At 31.9% G+C, this 14,238-nt stretch overlaps 1 protein-coding gene across 1 annotated transcript in view; it reads right to left on the minus strand.

Moving 5' to 3' along the window:
- The window catches only part of LOC107444064 (sodium-coupled monocarboxylate transporter 1-like), a gene marked incomplete in the record, with an annotated part of 32,326 nt that overhangs the window by 6,814 nt on the left and 11,274 nt on the right, over positions 1 to 14,238 (minus strand). Inside the window, 7 exon segments of the mRNA XM_043045349.2 lie at positions 1,650 to 1,804; positions 4,043 to 4,250; positions 5,543 to 5,678; positions 7,268 to 7,408; positions 9,848 to 9,999; positions 12,895 to 13,014; positions 14,143 to 14,208. Coding sequence (XP_042901283.2) covers positions 1,650 to 1,804; positions 4,043 to 4,250; positions 5,543 to 5,678; positions 7,268 to 7,408; positions 9,848 to 9,999; positions 12,895 to 13,014; positions 14,143 to 14,208 — 978 coding nt within the window.

The raw sequence follows: 14,238 nt of genomic DNA on the forward strand, positions 1-14,238 counted from the left end.
GTATAGTCCTCATCCCCTCAAACGTCTGGCAACAGTTTTTCGGGAGATCTGCTTTCCTGTGGCAGCAAGAAACTGATTTACCACCTGCTGAGCTGTGGTGCGCCTGTTCCTTTTCGCTTATAGGACAATGTATCTATCTTCTGCAGACGTCGTACTTCTAACACGACCTCCCCCGTGCCGCCTACTACACATTCCAGTAGTTTTAAAGGATTTCCACAGCCGCTAAACAATGCTGTGAGCGATGTCGAACTCCCTGGCAACATCTGCTATTTTTCGCCCTTCTTCGATCTTTCCAATAATTCTGCTACGCTTAAAATCATCTAAGTGATATCGGGAAGACATGCCGAAAATTTCAAGTACGTCAACTAAATCTTTCCTGTAAAACTTTGACTTGAAACAATAACTCTCCACACGCGTCAAAACCTTTAAAGCCCTTATCAGCGCTATCACGTGATGAGCAGACGTGGAAAAAAAATTTGCATACGCATACCTCTTCTTACTATATCCCGCACTTATTCTTATTTTCCACATTTTGCTTCCTTTCATGTTGTGGTTGCTATGGATGATAGTGTTATCCGTCCTTAGCAATTGTCCAGCAGTGTATAAACTTGAAAAAATGCACGTAAAAATGACTTCATTACAAATCGAGTCCTAATATAGAAATGCGCATAGTCTTACAAACCTTAATCTTTGAAATTGAATTTAGTGAAAAGTTAGAAAAGTCCCGAGTTGTTTTTGGACAAACTAACCTTCGTGAAGGACTTCTCAGTGTTACTAACTCGCATCTCGGTTGCAAGAAGAGGGGAGTAAACAAACTCTTATGGTTGAACTGATGGCAAGGTTATTTAAATGTCTGATCCTTTTACCACTGACAATATTTTACGTCAACACTGTGGTCGCTGTGCGCAGGGAGTCGAACTTGCATCAACCAACCATTGCTAGGATTCAAACTTAAGTCATCTAATTAGCAGATAAGGGCTGTATACCCCTAACCACCATGACTTGATTCCCTCATAATTTATTTTATAACCGTCGTTGATCAGCAGACCCATTTTTGGGCTTACGACTACTTATGTTCAACTTCTTAGAATTGTAATTTTCAACCCAATCCAGAAGATAAGGGAACTCATGGATTAAGTATTAAGAGAAATTTTGTTTTAGAGACGTTTTGATGGAACTAACCCATATCAGCGTTACAAGGAGAGGAAAACCTCACTTCCAGCTGTTAGCCTAACGGCAAAGGGACTTTAACCCATGATCCGTCTACCACTGACGATATCTTACATCAGCACTGTGGTCGATGTGAGCCGGGTGTGAAATTCGTATCTACCAGTCATTGCTGGGATTCGAACCCGGTTCACCTCATTGGGAGACGAATGCTCTATCCCCTAGCCATCACGACTCCGATTCCCATTGTTGAGCTCAACAAAAGAAAGAAGATATAAGCACAATCAAAAACTGGTAAATTTCTCTAGTGATTCAATGAAACGTTTGACACCTTTCGCTAAAGAACCTATCATCTATAAGTTCCATTCTCAAATAAACTAGTTTTAAATTATTTTAATTCTTCCCTTTCCCTTACTGACCGACATAACATATAATCGACTTATTTATAATAAAATGATGACTGATAAAAATTTAAAAATTACCACTTGATTGGCATCTTTGAAGAACATTCCAAGCATAAAAATACCTGTAATAGGACCTCCAATCATGCCACCCATGATAGTATTAGCCTCTAAAATACCTCTGAAATTTGCCACCATAAGGGAAAGTAGTAAACAAAGTACTCCGTATACCAAAGCTGCAGGAAAATTATATTTTTAGAAGTATATTTTTAGAAGAAAAGAGTATAAGTTACTACTAAAGCTCGAAAGCTGTTAATGTGTACATTACCAAGCGCACCAGTGACATAGTCGATTAAGGTGTCGCTCTCACCGAAGTGCTAGTGAGTTCAGTTTAATCCTGACAGCAGACAAAGCAGCCGGCTTCTATACACAGTGAAGTGAACGTTTAATTTGTCATGGCTGAAAATCCTCTGGTTGATTGTGATGTGGAAGCATGAAAAGAACGTTACCATCTCAAGTGCTGTTCCTGTTGCCTGACACAAGGGTTAAAATTAAGTGGCTTTCCTGCTATGGTCGTTTAAAGAGAGAGTCCTATGTGTTTGGCCATGATTAAGTGACGTGTTCGCACATTACCTTGTTATTCTGCAGATTAACACAAGTTAAACGATAAGATTAGCAATTTTGTGTCCTTTGTGCATATTTACCGTTTCCGTAAAGAAAAGTTCGAAAGACGAAGTTCAGAAAAGTGCTTCTCACATTCAAAAAAATTGTCAATTGATTTGTCTTTGATTTGACTCTTAAGGTACCAAAAAAAAACAATGCCATTAAGTTAATTTCTTTAATTGTAATAATATTTTAAACCGTTGGATTCTTGGTATTATAATTTTTGGATTAATTGATGGTGATCATATTAACAAATTTGTTAATTGTTTCGTCGCAGCAAGAGATTGCAGTAATAATAAATAAATTGATTGTAATAATAAAGATATTAGCAATGAAAAATAAATGAATAAAATAAAGCATTTTTTTTAAATTCTGCAATAATTTTTATAAGAATATGACAATTAATTAAAAAAAACAGAGAAAATAGTGATCTCATTATTTATGATCATTTGTTACAAATTGGTCATTTATTTTCTCCTGGATAGACATTCATATGACTCATAACACTTCATCACATGGGCTGCAAAAACTACAACAATTGATGCTTTTCTTCTTGTCAAATAGGCTGGAGTGGTATTCGATTTCCGCCAATATACGTATCTTTTGACGTCACAGAATTCTTTTCTTTTTTCAGTATTCATATTTATATTAAATCGCCAGAAATGCAGCAATTGGGTATAATATAGCTTACGTCACAGGTTGTGTTGTTCCTACTAAATTTAACCCATGAACGGCATTTTCTGCGAGCCTAACTTCAAGCCACAAATAAACAAACGAAATGTTCGATTGTTTAAATAGCTGCTCGCCAGATTTTATTGCATTATAAAGAAAAGTTATTGAAACTAAATACAACTAAATAAACAACAACAACTAAAACAAATAACAACAACTACTAATAACAATAACTAAATAAACAACAACTAAATTCCATTCGTTTAGCATTGCGTCATATGTTGTTCCTACTAAATCGAAGTGGTTGTGTTTTTTTCATATTATACCCAATTATAATTAAATTGATCATAAAAAGCTCGTATTTTGCTGATTTTTTACTGATGCTTGTGTTAGCCAGATTCATAACGTCTCTTACAACTCTTTATTTGTGATCACGGTGTTGAAGTTGATCTGGTTGATGCGGATATGAAAAATCTAGAACAACATCCATTTTCCCAATGGGCCCCAACATTATGTTATTCTAAGCTTACAAATGCGTTGTTGGTTCTCCAACAAAAATCTTTTTTATCACTTTAACGAGTGCTTATAGCATGTAATGTACAGATTTTCTAAGTAGTTTGCAGATTTCCTTGGTCATTTAAAAAATGAACAATCTATGGCTTTTTAAAGGATCACACTAAATAATCTACATATTACTTAGATAAGCTGTAGTCTAACTGATTGCTATTACGATTAAGTATACAATTTTTATTGTGATTTTCTACAATATATTTCAAAATACCATTTACCATTTTGATTATATATACCATTTTGAAGTGTGAAAAAAACAGCCTACATAACAAACTAAAGCTTTCCTAATACTGACAAAAAAAACCAGTCTGAGTAAGGTTTTAAAAGATTCTCCATTCTGATTAATATCGAAGAATTTTCAGCGGGAGACATACTCAAAAAGGCGCTGAAAATTCCTCCTACTTATAACCCAGAAAGGGATGAAATATTGTTGAAACGCTTCACAATTTGATAACCCATGAAATCAAGGTTAATTTTTTAGATCGTTTTAATAGTTTATTATAAAAAGTATCAGAGTTGAAAATTTTAATTAAATTTTTTTTAATTTATTTGAAAATTTTAGCACATACTTAAAAGTTTGGCTGTGAACGCCATCCTTGAAGCAATGAAGCATTTACAGTCAGAGTAAGGTTTTAAGAAATCCTCTACAGTGATCGAAGTCATCGAATTTATTGCTGATGAAATTGTACTCAAAAATGCACTGAAAATGCCTGCTACACATAATCCAGCGAGGCCTGGTATATTACTAAAAAGCTTCATAATTGTTAGAGGTATCAACTAAAAAAGTAAAATAGTCAATTAGAAAAAAAAGATAGTTGTTGAGAATTAAAAGCAAGATTTTGATTAAGTTTAAGGAACTTTTATTTTCGTTTAAAATTGTTTTCTATTTAATTTCCTCATAAAAGTTTTTGAAAAATCACATAAAGTCAGTTTTTATTAAGTAAAAATAATTTTTATTTTCGTTTAGAACACTTTTTAAAATTGTTTAAAATTTAATTTATCATGAAAGTACTTAAATCTTTCTATCATAATTTGCACAAAGAAATCGTTTTATAATTTATTTATTTTTTTACTTTTGAAAAAATTGATTAATTATTATTTTAAAATTTGATTTTTTTTATTTGTTGTCATAATGCTTTATAAAAATATAGGTTTTATTTTTCTAATTACTTCTCACTTATTTAAGGAAGTTAATAGATCTGTTAGGGTTAACGAAATTAATCGGTTTTAATTTAATTGCAATTATTAATAATAACTAAATATACCAGGTAGAAATGAAACTATGTGGCCCTGACAATTGAAATACTAGCATCATTTGAAAACATTAGGTGCTCCTCGATTTATTGCTCCAAATAGATACTGAAATAGTATGCAGGCTGTATTAAAGATCATGATGCCTGTTTTTCTCTCCATTCTTTCTATTAGCTTAATATTATCAATTTCAAAAACTCGTGGTTCCCGTGAATCAACCAGTAGCATTGGGAATGTCACCTTTTACCTGTTTACCTGTACTAAGTGTTATTAATTCGATCTTATCAAATTGAAAATAAATGCCTTATTTTCCAATTGTTTTGAAAATTATTATGTTTTCGAAAGACTTTATAACGCGTGAACTAAGACCAAAACTCAACTAAGAACAAAAAACATGAAGGAAAAAAACCGAAAACCTAACATATTACGTAAAACCTAATTAAAAACCCAATGTAACTTTAGGTGTACGTTATTAAGTTACCTATCAAAAATTCTTAAAATGCTGCGTGCGATATTTATCCAATTATAATTAGATGATGAACTTGATAATCACATATTTTGTTGTTGCTGTTTTTGCTCATCCTTATGTTTAATTCTTATGTTCTACTGACTTTGAATTTTGTTTCCATTTCCAAATTTGAAATAAACATTTGACATAACTTTAATAAATCTGACTGTATAAATTGTTAATTCATTTATACTGCAACAGACGGTCCTAATTAGACTTCGAAAATCACATGCACCATTTTCTACTAAATTATTTCACCATAAATTTTCAAATATTTATGTGTTTTAAATTTTATAATTATTTTTCTTACTTGATCTGGAGACAAAGGTTGTTCTGTAGAACTTAAAGTAGGATCACAATCCTCAAACATAGCAAAAATAACAATTCCAGACCAAATGCACATAAACAGAAATATATTGCTAAAAATTGTGCCATATAAAACAGACCTAAAATAATATCACTGTTTATATTTGTGTATATTCATAATATTAAAACATCAAGAAGCATAATATAGTTTAAATGAATTGGGCTTATGACAATTGGATTTAATACCATTTCGCTTGGCAACTACACGAATTTGCGTGTGCGCTTTGTGTGCTTGATATTTATTATTCATAGGAATAATCTATTAACAACTTAACTGTTTATTAATTTTAACACATCGATTGTTTTTCTGTTTCTCCAGACAATGCACAAAGTAATAAACTTTTAAGTGAATAATTTTTTTCAAGCAAAGAGACATATTTCCCTCCATAATTTCCAGCTTATAATCTTAAAATATCCGTAATAAAAGCTATCCCCTTCAAATGTGATCACTTCTTTACAGATTACTTACAGACAGTTACAGACTACTTATCTTCAATTTCAGAACCAATATGTTCTGATTGTACATATGTACTGACCAAATGTACTGAATCAAACCGAGAGATGATTTTGGTTGGTACTACAGTATACGTCACGGTGACGCCAAGATCAATGGCTTCCTTAAACTGTTAATAACAATGAGAACGATAATGTGTCACAAGCAATGGTTTTTGTATTTGTTTTCACTTTATCACATTCTGTCTTCATAATCAGTTATGCTTTGTTAATTGTTTATTATTAATTGCCAGATTAATAATTGTTAATTGCCAGATTATAAGAATTATTCACAGACGTATCTTTATAACATTTTTCAGTAGACAGATCAAAATAGTAGGCAAGCGCGTTGAAGCTTTTTCAGGTCCTTCAGCTGTGGCGGCCAGTACTACTTGTTTACTAATGACATTTTAAGCAGAAAAAAAAACAACAAAAAAAACAACATAATTGTGGTAATAAAACCAAAACAGTGCGATTTTTAACCCATTCATTTGGTATTATAAATAAATCCGTTGCATGTTTGAGTTAAATAAATTCGTTACCTACAGTTAAATAGATTCCTTAAATGTTTAAGAGAATCGATCAGCTTCATGCAGAATGTGATGCATGCACAAACAGTAGTCAATATGCTAGTCTGTTTGGTTAAGAAAAAGTAAATCACAGTTGTGGACTCACTAAATTTGTAATAACAATATACTTTTAATTTCAAGTGCTATTTAGAGAAATTATTGCTAAGCTAAATTATTTCTGCTTACTAATCAGGTAAATGCTTGAATTTGGGAATTCGGGCCCAAGCATAAGCAAACGGATTTGTTTTAGCAATTGTTTAGCACAATTCTCTTTAACGGAATTACTTGTCAAGTGAAATATTTTAACTTTTGTAGATAAAAATGTTTTATGCCAAGAAAAACAATTATTGAGAAGCAATCATCGGAGTTGGTAAGCGGCATTGAATATTGGTCTTAGCCCCCTAGTAAATATAAAAAGACTCATTTCCTTTAGCATAAAAGATATTGTCTCCTCCACAATGCTATGACCATATCAGTGTCTTTAATATGTGTATCAGTCTGTAAAACTCAAACCTAATTGAAGTGGTTATAGCGGAATAATTCATTACTACACATTGTTTATTCTACATTTGTTATGAAATACTTTTTTAATTAAAATGTATACTTACCATTGCCCTTTTCGTAAACCACCGATGCTCAGTATCCGTTGCAGCTCTATTTGACTTGAACCATAAGCTGACACATTTAAAAACATTCCGTAAATCATGCAATTCCAAAATGTGTATCTTTCTGTCAAGCTTGGACTAAAACTGTGAAGCAATATTGAAAACGAAGTATTGATTAGTATTGAACAACAATAAGTATACTTTTACCATTAAAAACAAAAGCGTTAATCATAAATTTAGCGTTTTAAAATAGTGAAACTGTTTTGTGGAATGCTGTATTTTCTATCGAAATGTTCTTGGTTAGTGCAGAGTTATCATTGTGGCAGTATTTTTCAGTTTTGTGAGCCACTGTGTTCTGTTCAAGTAATGGTGTTTGCTTGATTTGAACTTAAAACAAATACCCATGCTGTGAAAAAGAGCTTCTTAAAAATTTAGTAAAAATGCGTCAAAATAAATCCAAAATAGAAGAAAAGTAGAGCTAAAATTCCAATGTAATCAAAATGAAAACATCATATACTCATTTTTGGGCAAAATACTTAGTATCAAAAGTAATGTGAAAGGAGAAATGTGTGAGAGAGATATTCGTTGACCGTTGAGAGGATTCGGACCAAAAACCAAGGGGATCGTAGTAGGATCAGCATGCACCGAACACCATGGTTGTACCCCCAGTCCAGGAAGAGTTATAAAGCCTTATAAAGTGGTAACCACAATGATATATCATGACATACATTCCATTCACTAAAAAAAAAAAAATCAAGATATAGCAGAAAAATTTCAAATTAAAATTACAAATCTCCTGACTAAGCTATAAAAGTCATATTTTCCAAATTGCAACTCTTTATATGATTAATATTGGAAATTGCATGTGACGACGATATAAAACTTCCTAAATCTTCTTCGACTGGGTTGAACAAGTATGACGTACATCCTTCAACAAATCCGGAGGTCCCCAGTTTGAATCCTGCCGGCGGCCAATGAACATCTCTCTTACGCATTCCTTCCTCCTCATCACTTTTGAAACTGTTCATTCTGCTCAACAGGCAATTCAATTTTGAATAGCCTATTCAATTGTTAAAATTTAGAATACATGGGATTTTCAAATTTGACATTATTTTTTCTGAGCTGTTTTGACTAATTTTTGCCCAACTTTTGAGAAACTTTTTACATAGCAAAACTTTTACTTTTACATTGCATTTTTCTAGCTCCTAGATTGATTGAGATTGATTGATTACGATTGATTGATTAATCTACTTGTTTAGAAAATCTCTAAGTTGAGCCATCAAACTTTGTCTACTCTTATACTTTCTAGTTTCTAATGCAAAACTTGTAAAATAAAAGTTCTAGACAATCAAATTAAAGTATATAGACAATGAAAAATCAAATAAAAGCCTTCTTCTGGATAAATTTTTATAAATAGTGAAGTTTGAGGCAAAAGTAAAAAACGTTCCGTGGTAAGGAGAAGCAATACTAAATTCACCAAAGATTATTAGAAAGTTTCAAAAGTTCTGAACGTATTTGGATCTAAATGTATTAATTTGGACGTGTGTGGTGCAATTTTAAACCTTTGTAACGTAGCTACATCAACAGTTATTAAATCCCATTTCACTAGTATATAAGACTTGTTAAATCAATTCTATCTGAGGGGGGGGGGGTACCTCTCGATAGATGAAGGTTGACATTGTGGGTAGCCAGTCCCGCATGGCTGACTCGCTGGCGTGATCTGAACGCGATTGTCTCAACCAACACTCTTAACCTTTTTAGTGTCAAAACAGATATTCAATTATCTATCGATTTTATATTATTAACAAATCAGGTTTGTGTGAAAATTTTAAAAAAACTTTGAGTATATTGGATAAACAAGTGAGCCATAAAACGTGAAAAAATGTTTTTTTTTTTTTTAGAGAAATGCACCTGAACTTCTTTCAGATTACTTACAAAAAATTAAGTACTACCACAGCAGCTGATTGCAGAAACGAACGATAATACTTATGAGATCAAGATTGTACATATAAAATAAACATTCAAATTAATCGAGAAATATCTTCAAAAATCCTGCAAATATTTTTAAAAATGTAATATCTTAAAAATATTTGAAGATTATGTTCTAAAGAAAATGTGACAAGAATGTTATGGCAATTTTGATTGAGCTGTCAATAAAAACCATAAAATTTATATTTAAAATGGTCGTTTCACAGCGCAATGGCATAAACTGCGAAAACGATGCTGGATAACCAAACTAAAAATTGCGCAATTGCACGATCGAATTAACTAATGAGACCCATGTTATTTAATGTGGAAGTTAAAAGAATTAAGAGGCTGAATTTAACTAAATCGAAAAAGATTATCATGTATTTGTTAGTTCCTTTAACTCACTATTGATTTTAATTGAACTGTAATAAAATGTTTAGCTTGCCTTTTTTGTGATTGACACTAATTATGTTTCATTGAGTATTATGAAACTTTTTTATAAATATTCCAAAAAATACTAAAAGGCAATAACTAAGGAATACCTTATGTATGTTTAAGAAGTGCAAGCCATTTATGCAATTTAGAAATTTAAAAAGAGAATATAGAAAGTCCTACTTGAAGAAAATAAGTCGGCCACCATCATTTGATTTTGTCAATATTTCTATAAATCCTAAGGTTTGGATTCCTCCAATGATAACAGCAGCCAAAGTAGTATACATGAGTATAGCCTGAAAAATGTCAGTCCACAGAACAGCTTTTAATCCACCCTGAAATGATTAAAAGGTTAATAAAATGCTAAGAAATATACTCTAATCTTAAAAATATAAATAAATCCTAGTATATATGCTACGGTTAAAGTAATATATCCGGTTATTATTAATACTAACCGGTCAATAATAATAATAACCCCTTCTTTTGGTCAAAGTGAGAAATAAAAAAGGGAGATTTCCGTATCGAAATCTGTGACAGAATAATCGTCAAGTCTTAGCAACTTCCGGGCAGCGGTCTGCAAAAAAACTGTTGCCATGAATAGGTGAACCTGGTCTGCAACCATGTTCAAGAAGCTTACAGAGGTCAGGGATTGTTCCATGAGTATTATGGGTCCTAATGTGCCCTATGAAAACATTGTTCCCTTGCGAGAAACCATGAGAACCTGGGCGAGTCCATTGTTATAGATGGAGGGTGGTCATAATGTAATGGTTCTTCGGTGTATTTTACCAATGGGAAAAAAAATCACAGAAAGGGACCAACTCGAAGGGTATAACTCGTCGTTGTTCCCCAAGGGCAAACATCTACATGTTTTTTTTAAATGTTTCCAGTCAGAAATCAGTTTTGCGCCTTGGTAATTGTAGTTGGCGTTGCCGATCACGATACGGAAATATCCCCAATGAAAATGTGAAAGAATGATGATGACCAAACTTCATTGCTTATTATTACTAATAATCGGTTAATGGGACAAATTCGCTTAAATTATAATCTTTAAACCAGCTTATTTGACTATTATTAGCATTGACAAGATAGTATAAATAATGACCAACTATTCACATTGACCGTAACATATACAATAAATTATTCATAAACATTAACAAGTACAAGAATAAGAATTTGTGAATAACCTATAAACAAAACATACAAATAATGATGTTTGACTAAATGTAAACAATTACAAGCTTCCTAAAACCGGAAGAAATTTAGAAACTTAAGGTGTAACCCTCCGCTTATGTTATATTAACGAGCGATGTGTGATCAGGTTTAATATTCTAGGAAGTTTTATTATTATGAGTGGTTTTTAAATTTACGCGTGATTTTAATATTCATAAAAATCTTTTGCAATTTATAAATTTTAACAGGTCGTGAGCTTTAAGCAAAATTAATAAAACTAATATCACAGCATAAATAAAGTGAAAGGTTAGTCATGTTTTGAGTGTTATCCCTTATTTGGTTATATTTGTGTAAAATTGCAACGTTTGTTATTTTTTCGGTAACATCGTTACAAGCTTGCGGAGTCTTCCAGACTTATTTGTTGTTTGTTTCGCTGAAAGCTAGATTGAAAGAACGTGTTATATTGAAAACTCTACAAGTATAATATATTGGGTGGTGCGTTTTTTTAAGCTTAAGTGTAAAAATCAGTTGGAAACAGTAACCCGGAGGTCTTACGGCGAATTTTAACCCCTAGCGTCATCTGCCTTTATCTTTACACAGTCAACCATTCATAAGAACTGTAAACAATATCCCTATCACACATTACTAGGCAATGCATATTTCCTAAACTTATAATACCTTTTAACTTTCATTTAATCCTCTAATTATTATCTTGATTAAAATATCCACTGAATATTTTCCTCGGAGATATGACGTAATTTGCTGTTCTTAAAATAAATTTGAACTTTTCATTGGAAGCCCAGTTAGCCCTGATATAATGATGTCTTAAGAACTATCCGTTGAGTTTTATTCTTCACCAATACTTAAATTACTCAACATTCGCATTATTAGCAGCTGGCTAGACTTTTAATAAATGTACAGATAGTGAATTCCTCTCCATTATCCGTGACATTTGTTTCATAAACAAACTAAATAAATTTAAACCTAATAAGTAAGGTGAAACTTACAGCTCTCTTGATTTATTTCTAGCAGCAATTTTTTTTAAATAAATAATTTTGCGAACAGAATTATTGTATTAAATAATATCTTTTTACAAATCATCTATGTTTAGAAATATAAAAAAACTATAGGTATTATTTACCAGATGATGGTTCCATGAAGCCTGTTTAGAATATAATTTTTTACATAAAAATAATTCAAGTTAGCGCTTCATTATTTTTTTATTTCCAAAAACTGCAAGATGTACAAGCCAAGATCCTGGAGTTTCCTTGTCTTCTGGTTTGTTTCAAAATTACAGGGCTACGGAGTTGAACATTAGTAGTCGTAAGCCCTAAATTGGGTCAGCTACTCGACGACTGTTACAAAATGCAAATTTAAAATATCATAATTTGTGCTAACTAATATATTCTTAAAAAAATAGTATTTGCAAACGCCTAGGCATAGCTGTTAAATTTTAATTAAACTTTTTGTCGGCTAACTTGGTAAACTACGATAAAACAGTTATATCTCTGTTTACTTGAATGCAATTTTCGACAGTAATTATTGAAAAGCGTGAAATTAGTATACAGTTAAAATTATGTAAATAATATTACCAGTTTAAAGATGTATGAACCTCTAATTTATTCAAGGGAAGTGACTCTAATATAGTAAGATGATATTTATAGTCCCATATAGCGGTGCAATTCTCAATCTTTATAATCTCCTTTTCCCCCCACTGTAAACAATTTCGGATCAAATTACAGTATAAAGTACTAGAATTTTGTTTGCATCATCTGTATATTATACCATAATTTTCACAGTTACATTTATCTAATATGAATGAATCTGTGATTTTACGATAATAACTACTGCAAAAATTACAGCATATCAGATATTTTGTTCTGTAACATGTTCTTCTAAAACTAGATTTTACGATAAAAAGTAGTGGCACACTAAGTGCCGGTACTTTTTATTATTGTTGTAATTTTTGTATTATTGAGTGTAATTTTTACAAGAAGTTCAAAACAGAAAATTGAAAAGTAATTTGAAAAGTATGTTTAAAAATTAGTGTGGTGACTCACCAACGAACAATAAAACGTGCATATGACAGACATGCAAACTGCAGCTGCCCATGTAGAAATTCCTGTGACCGCATTCAAAGCAAGGGATGGAGAATATAAAACAACAGCCGTGTAGAATATCTAGACGTTGAGAAGAATAACCTATAAATATTTAATTACAATTATCTAATTTTCATATGAAGAATAAACTAACAATATGGCTCGAGCTGAATTTTAAAAATGCTTCTATAAGCGTTTTAATCTTGAAAAATGATAAATATTTAAAGCCTTGCTACTCATAACGTATTTTGCAACTCAATCTAATGCAGGTGATTCAAAAAATTAAAAATGTATTCTATAATTTGTCTTTATGTAAGTACCAAATAAAAATTATCAATTATTTACGATGCATATATCAGAGTTCGAATAGGTATTATGTAGCAGTATTTAACTCTTTCATATGAAATTTAAATCTCTACAATTGGATACGTGCGAGTAATGTTATCGTAGGTAAATCTAGGGCCCCTCAATTAGAGAAGCCGATTGTCTGCTATTTTGGAGCAAAGGTTTTCCCCAATGCGGAAGAGTTATAAGATTTGGAAATTTATCGCTAGAAACAACGCTAACCTCAACTAGAATAATTCGTATAAGCTGAGATAGCATAGTTCGTAGGGCGTTGGACCCGTGTCCACGAGATCGTGAGTTTGATCACCTTCTTGGCCGAAAACTCCCCATGTAGTAAAAGTTGACTGGTGACGTTAAATCTGTCGGGTCACAAAGTTCGCCATGTTCTCATAACAAATCATACCTCTGGGGGTACGGAATTGATCGTCTTCAGGTCAAAATTACGATCTGTGGATGAATGAATGGATCTATAAACGGGTTGTGACTTGTGCGTCTGAAATCGTATCGTCTTTATGGCTATAGATGGCGCCACTGAAACCAGGAAAGGCACCCTCTGTCCTAAATACGCTTTTTTTCACCAAGCAGGCGTGCTGGCAGTGGCAAGTTGCATTCGAAACAACAACAGCCGGATTATCCGTTAAGAAAAGGGTATATGCGTACATCAATTTACATTGTTTTTCGGAAACTTTTTTTAATACTTAAGAAAATGAAATATTATTGTGTTTTTTTTAGAATAAAAATATTATTCATTAATAGATCGAAACAGTTTATACTCATTTTTGGTTCTTTAATACTATTCTAAATATTTATGTGAATACACTTTATTTTTTTCAGTATGGCAAGAAATAATTAAATATAACTTACCGTTTTTAAAACTTGCAGGACAGCAACTATGGATCTAGTTGTTTGACCGAATCGTATTCCTAAATACTAAGAAATATATATAAATATCATAATTTG

This window comes from Parasteatoda tepidariorum, chromosome 3 (genome assembly GCF_043381705.1).
Source record: "Parasteatoda tepidariorum isolate YZ-2023 chromosome 3, CAS_Ptep_4.0, whole genome shotgun sequence".
Lineage (NCBI taxonomy): Eukaryota > Metazoa > Arthropoda > Arachnida > Araneae > Theridiidae > Parasteatoda > Parasteatoda tepidariorum.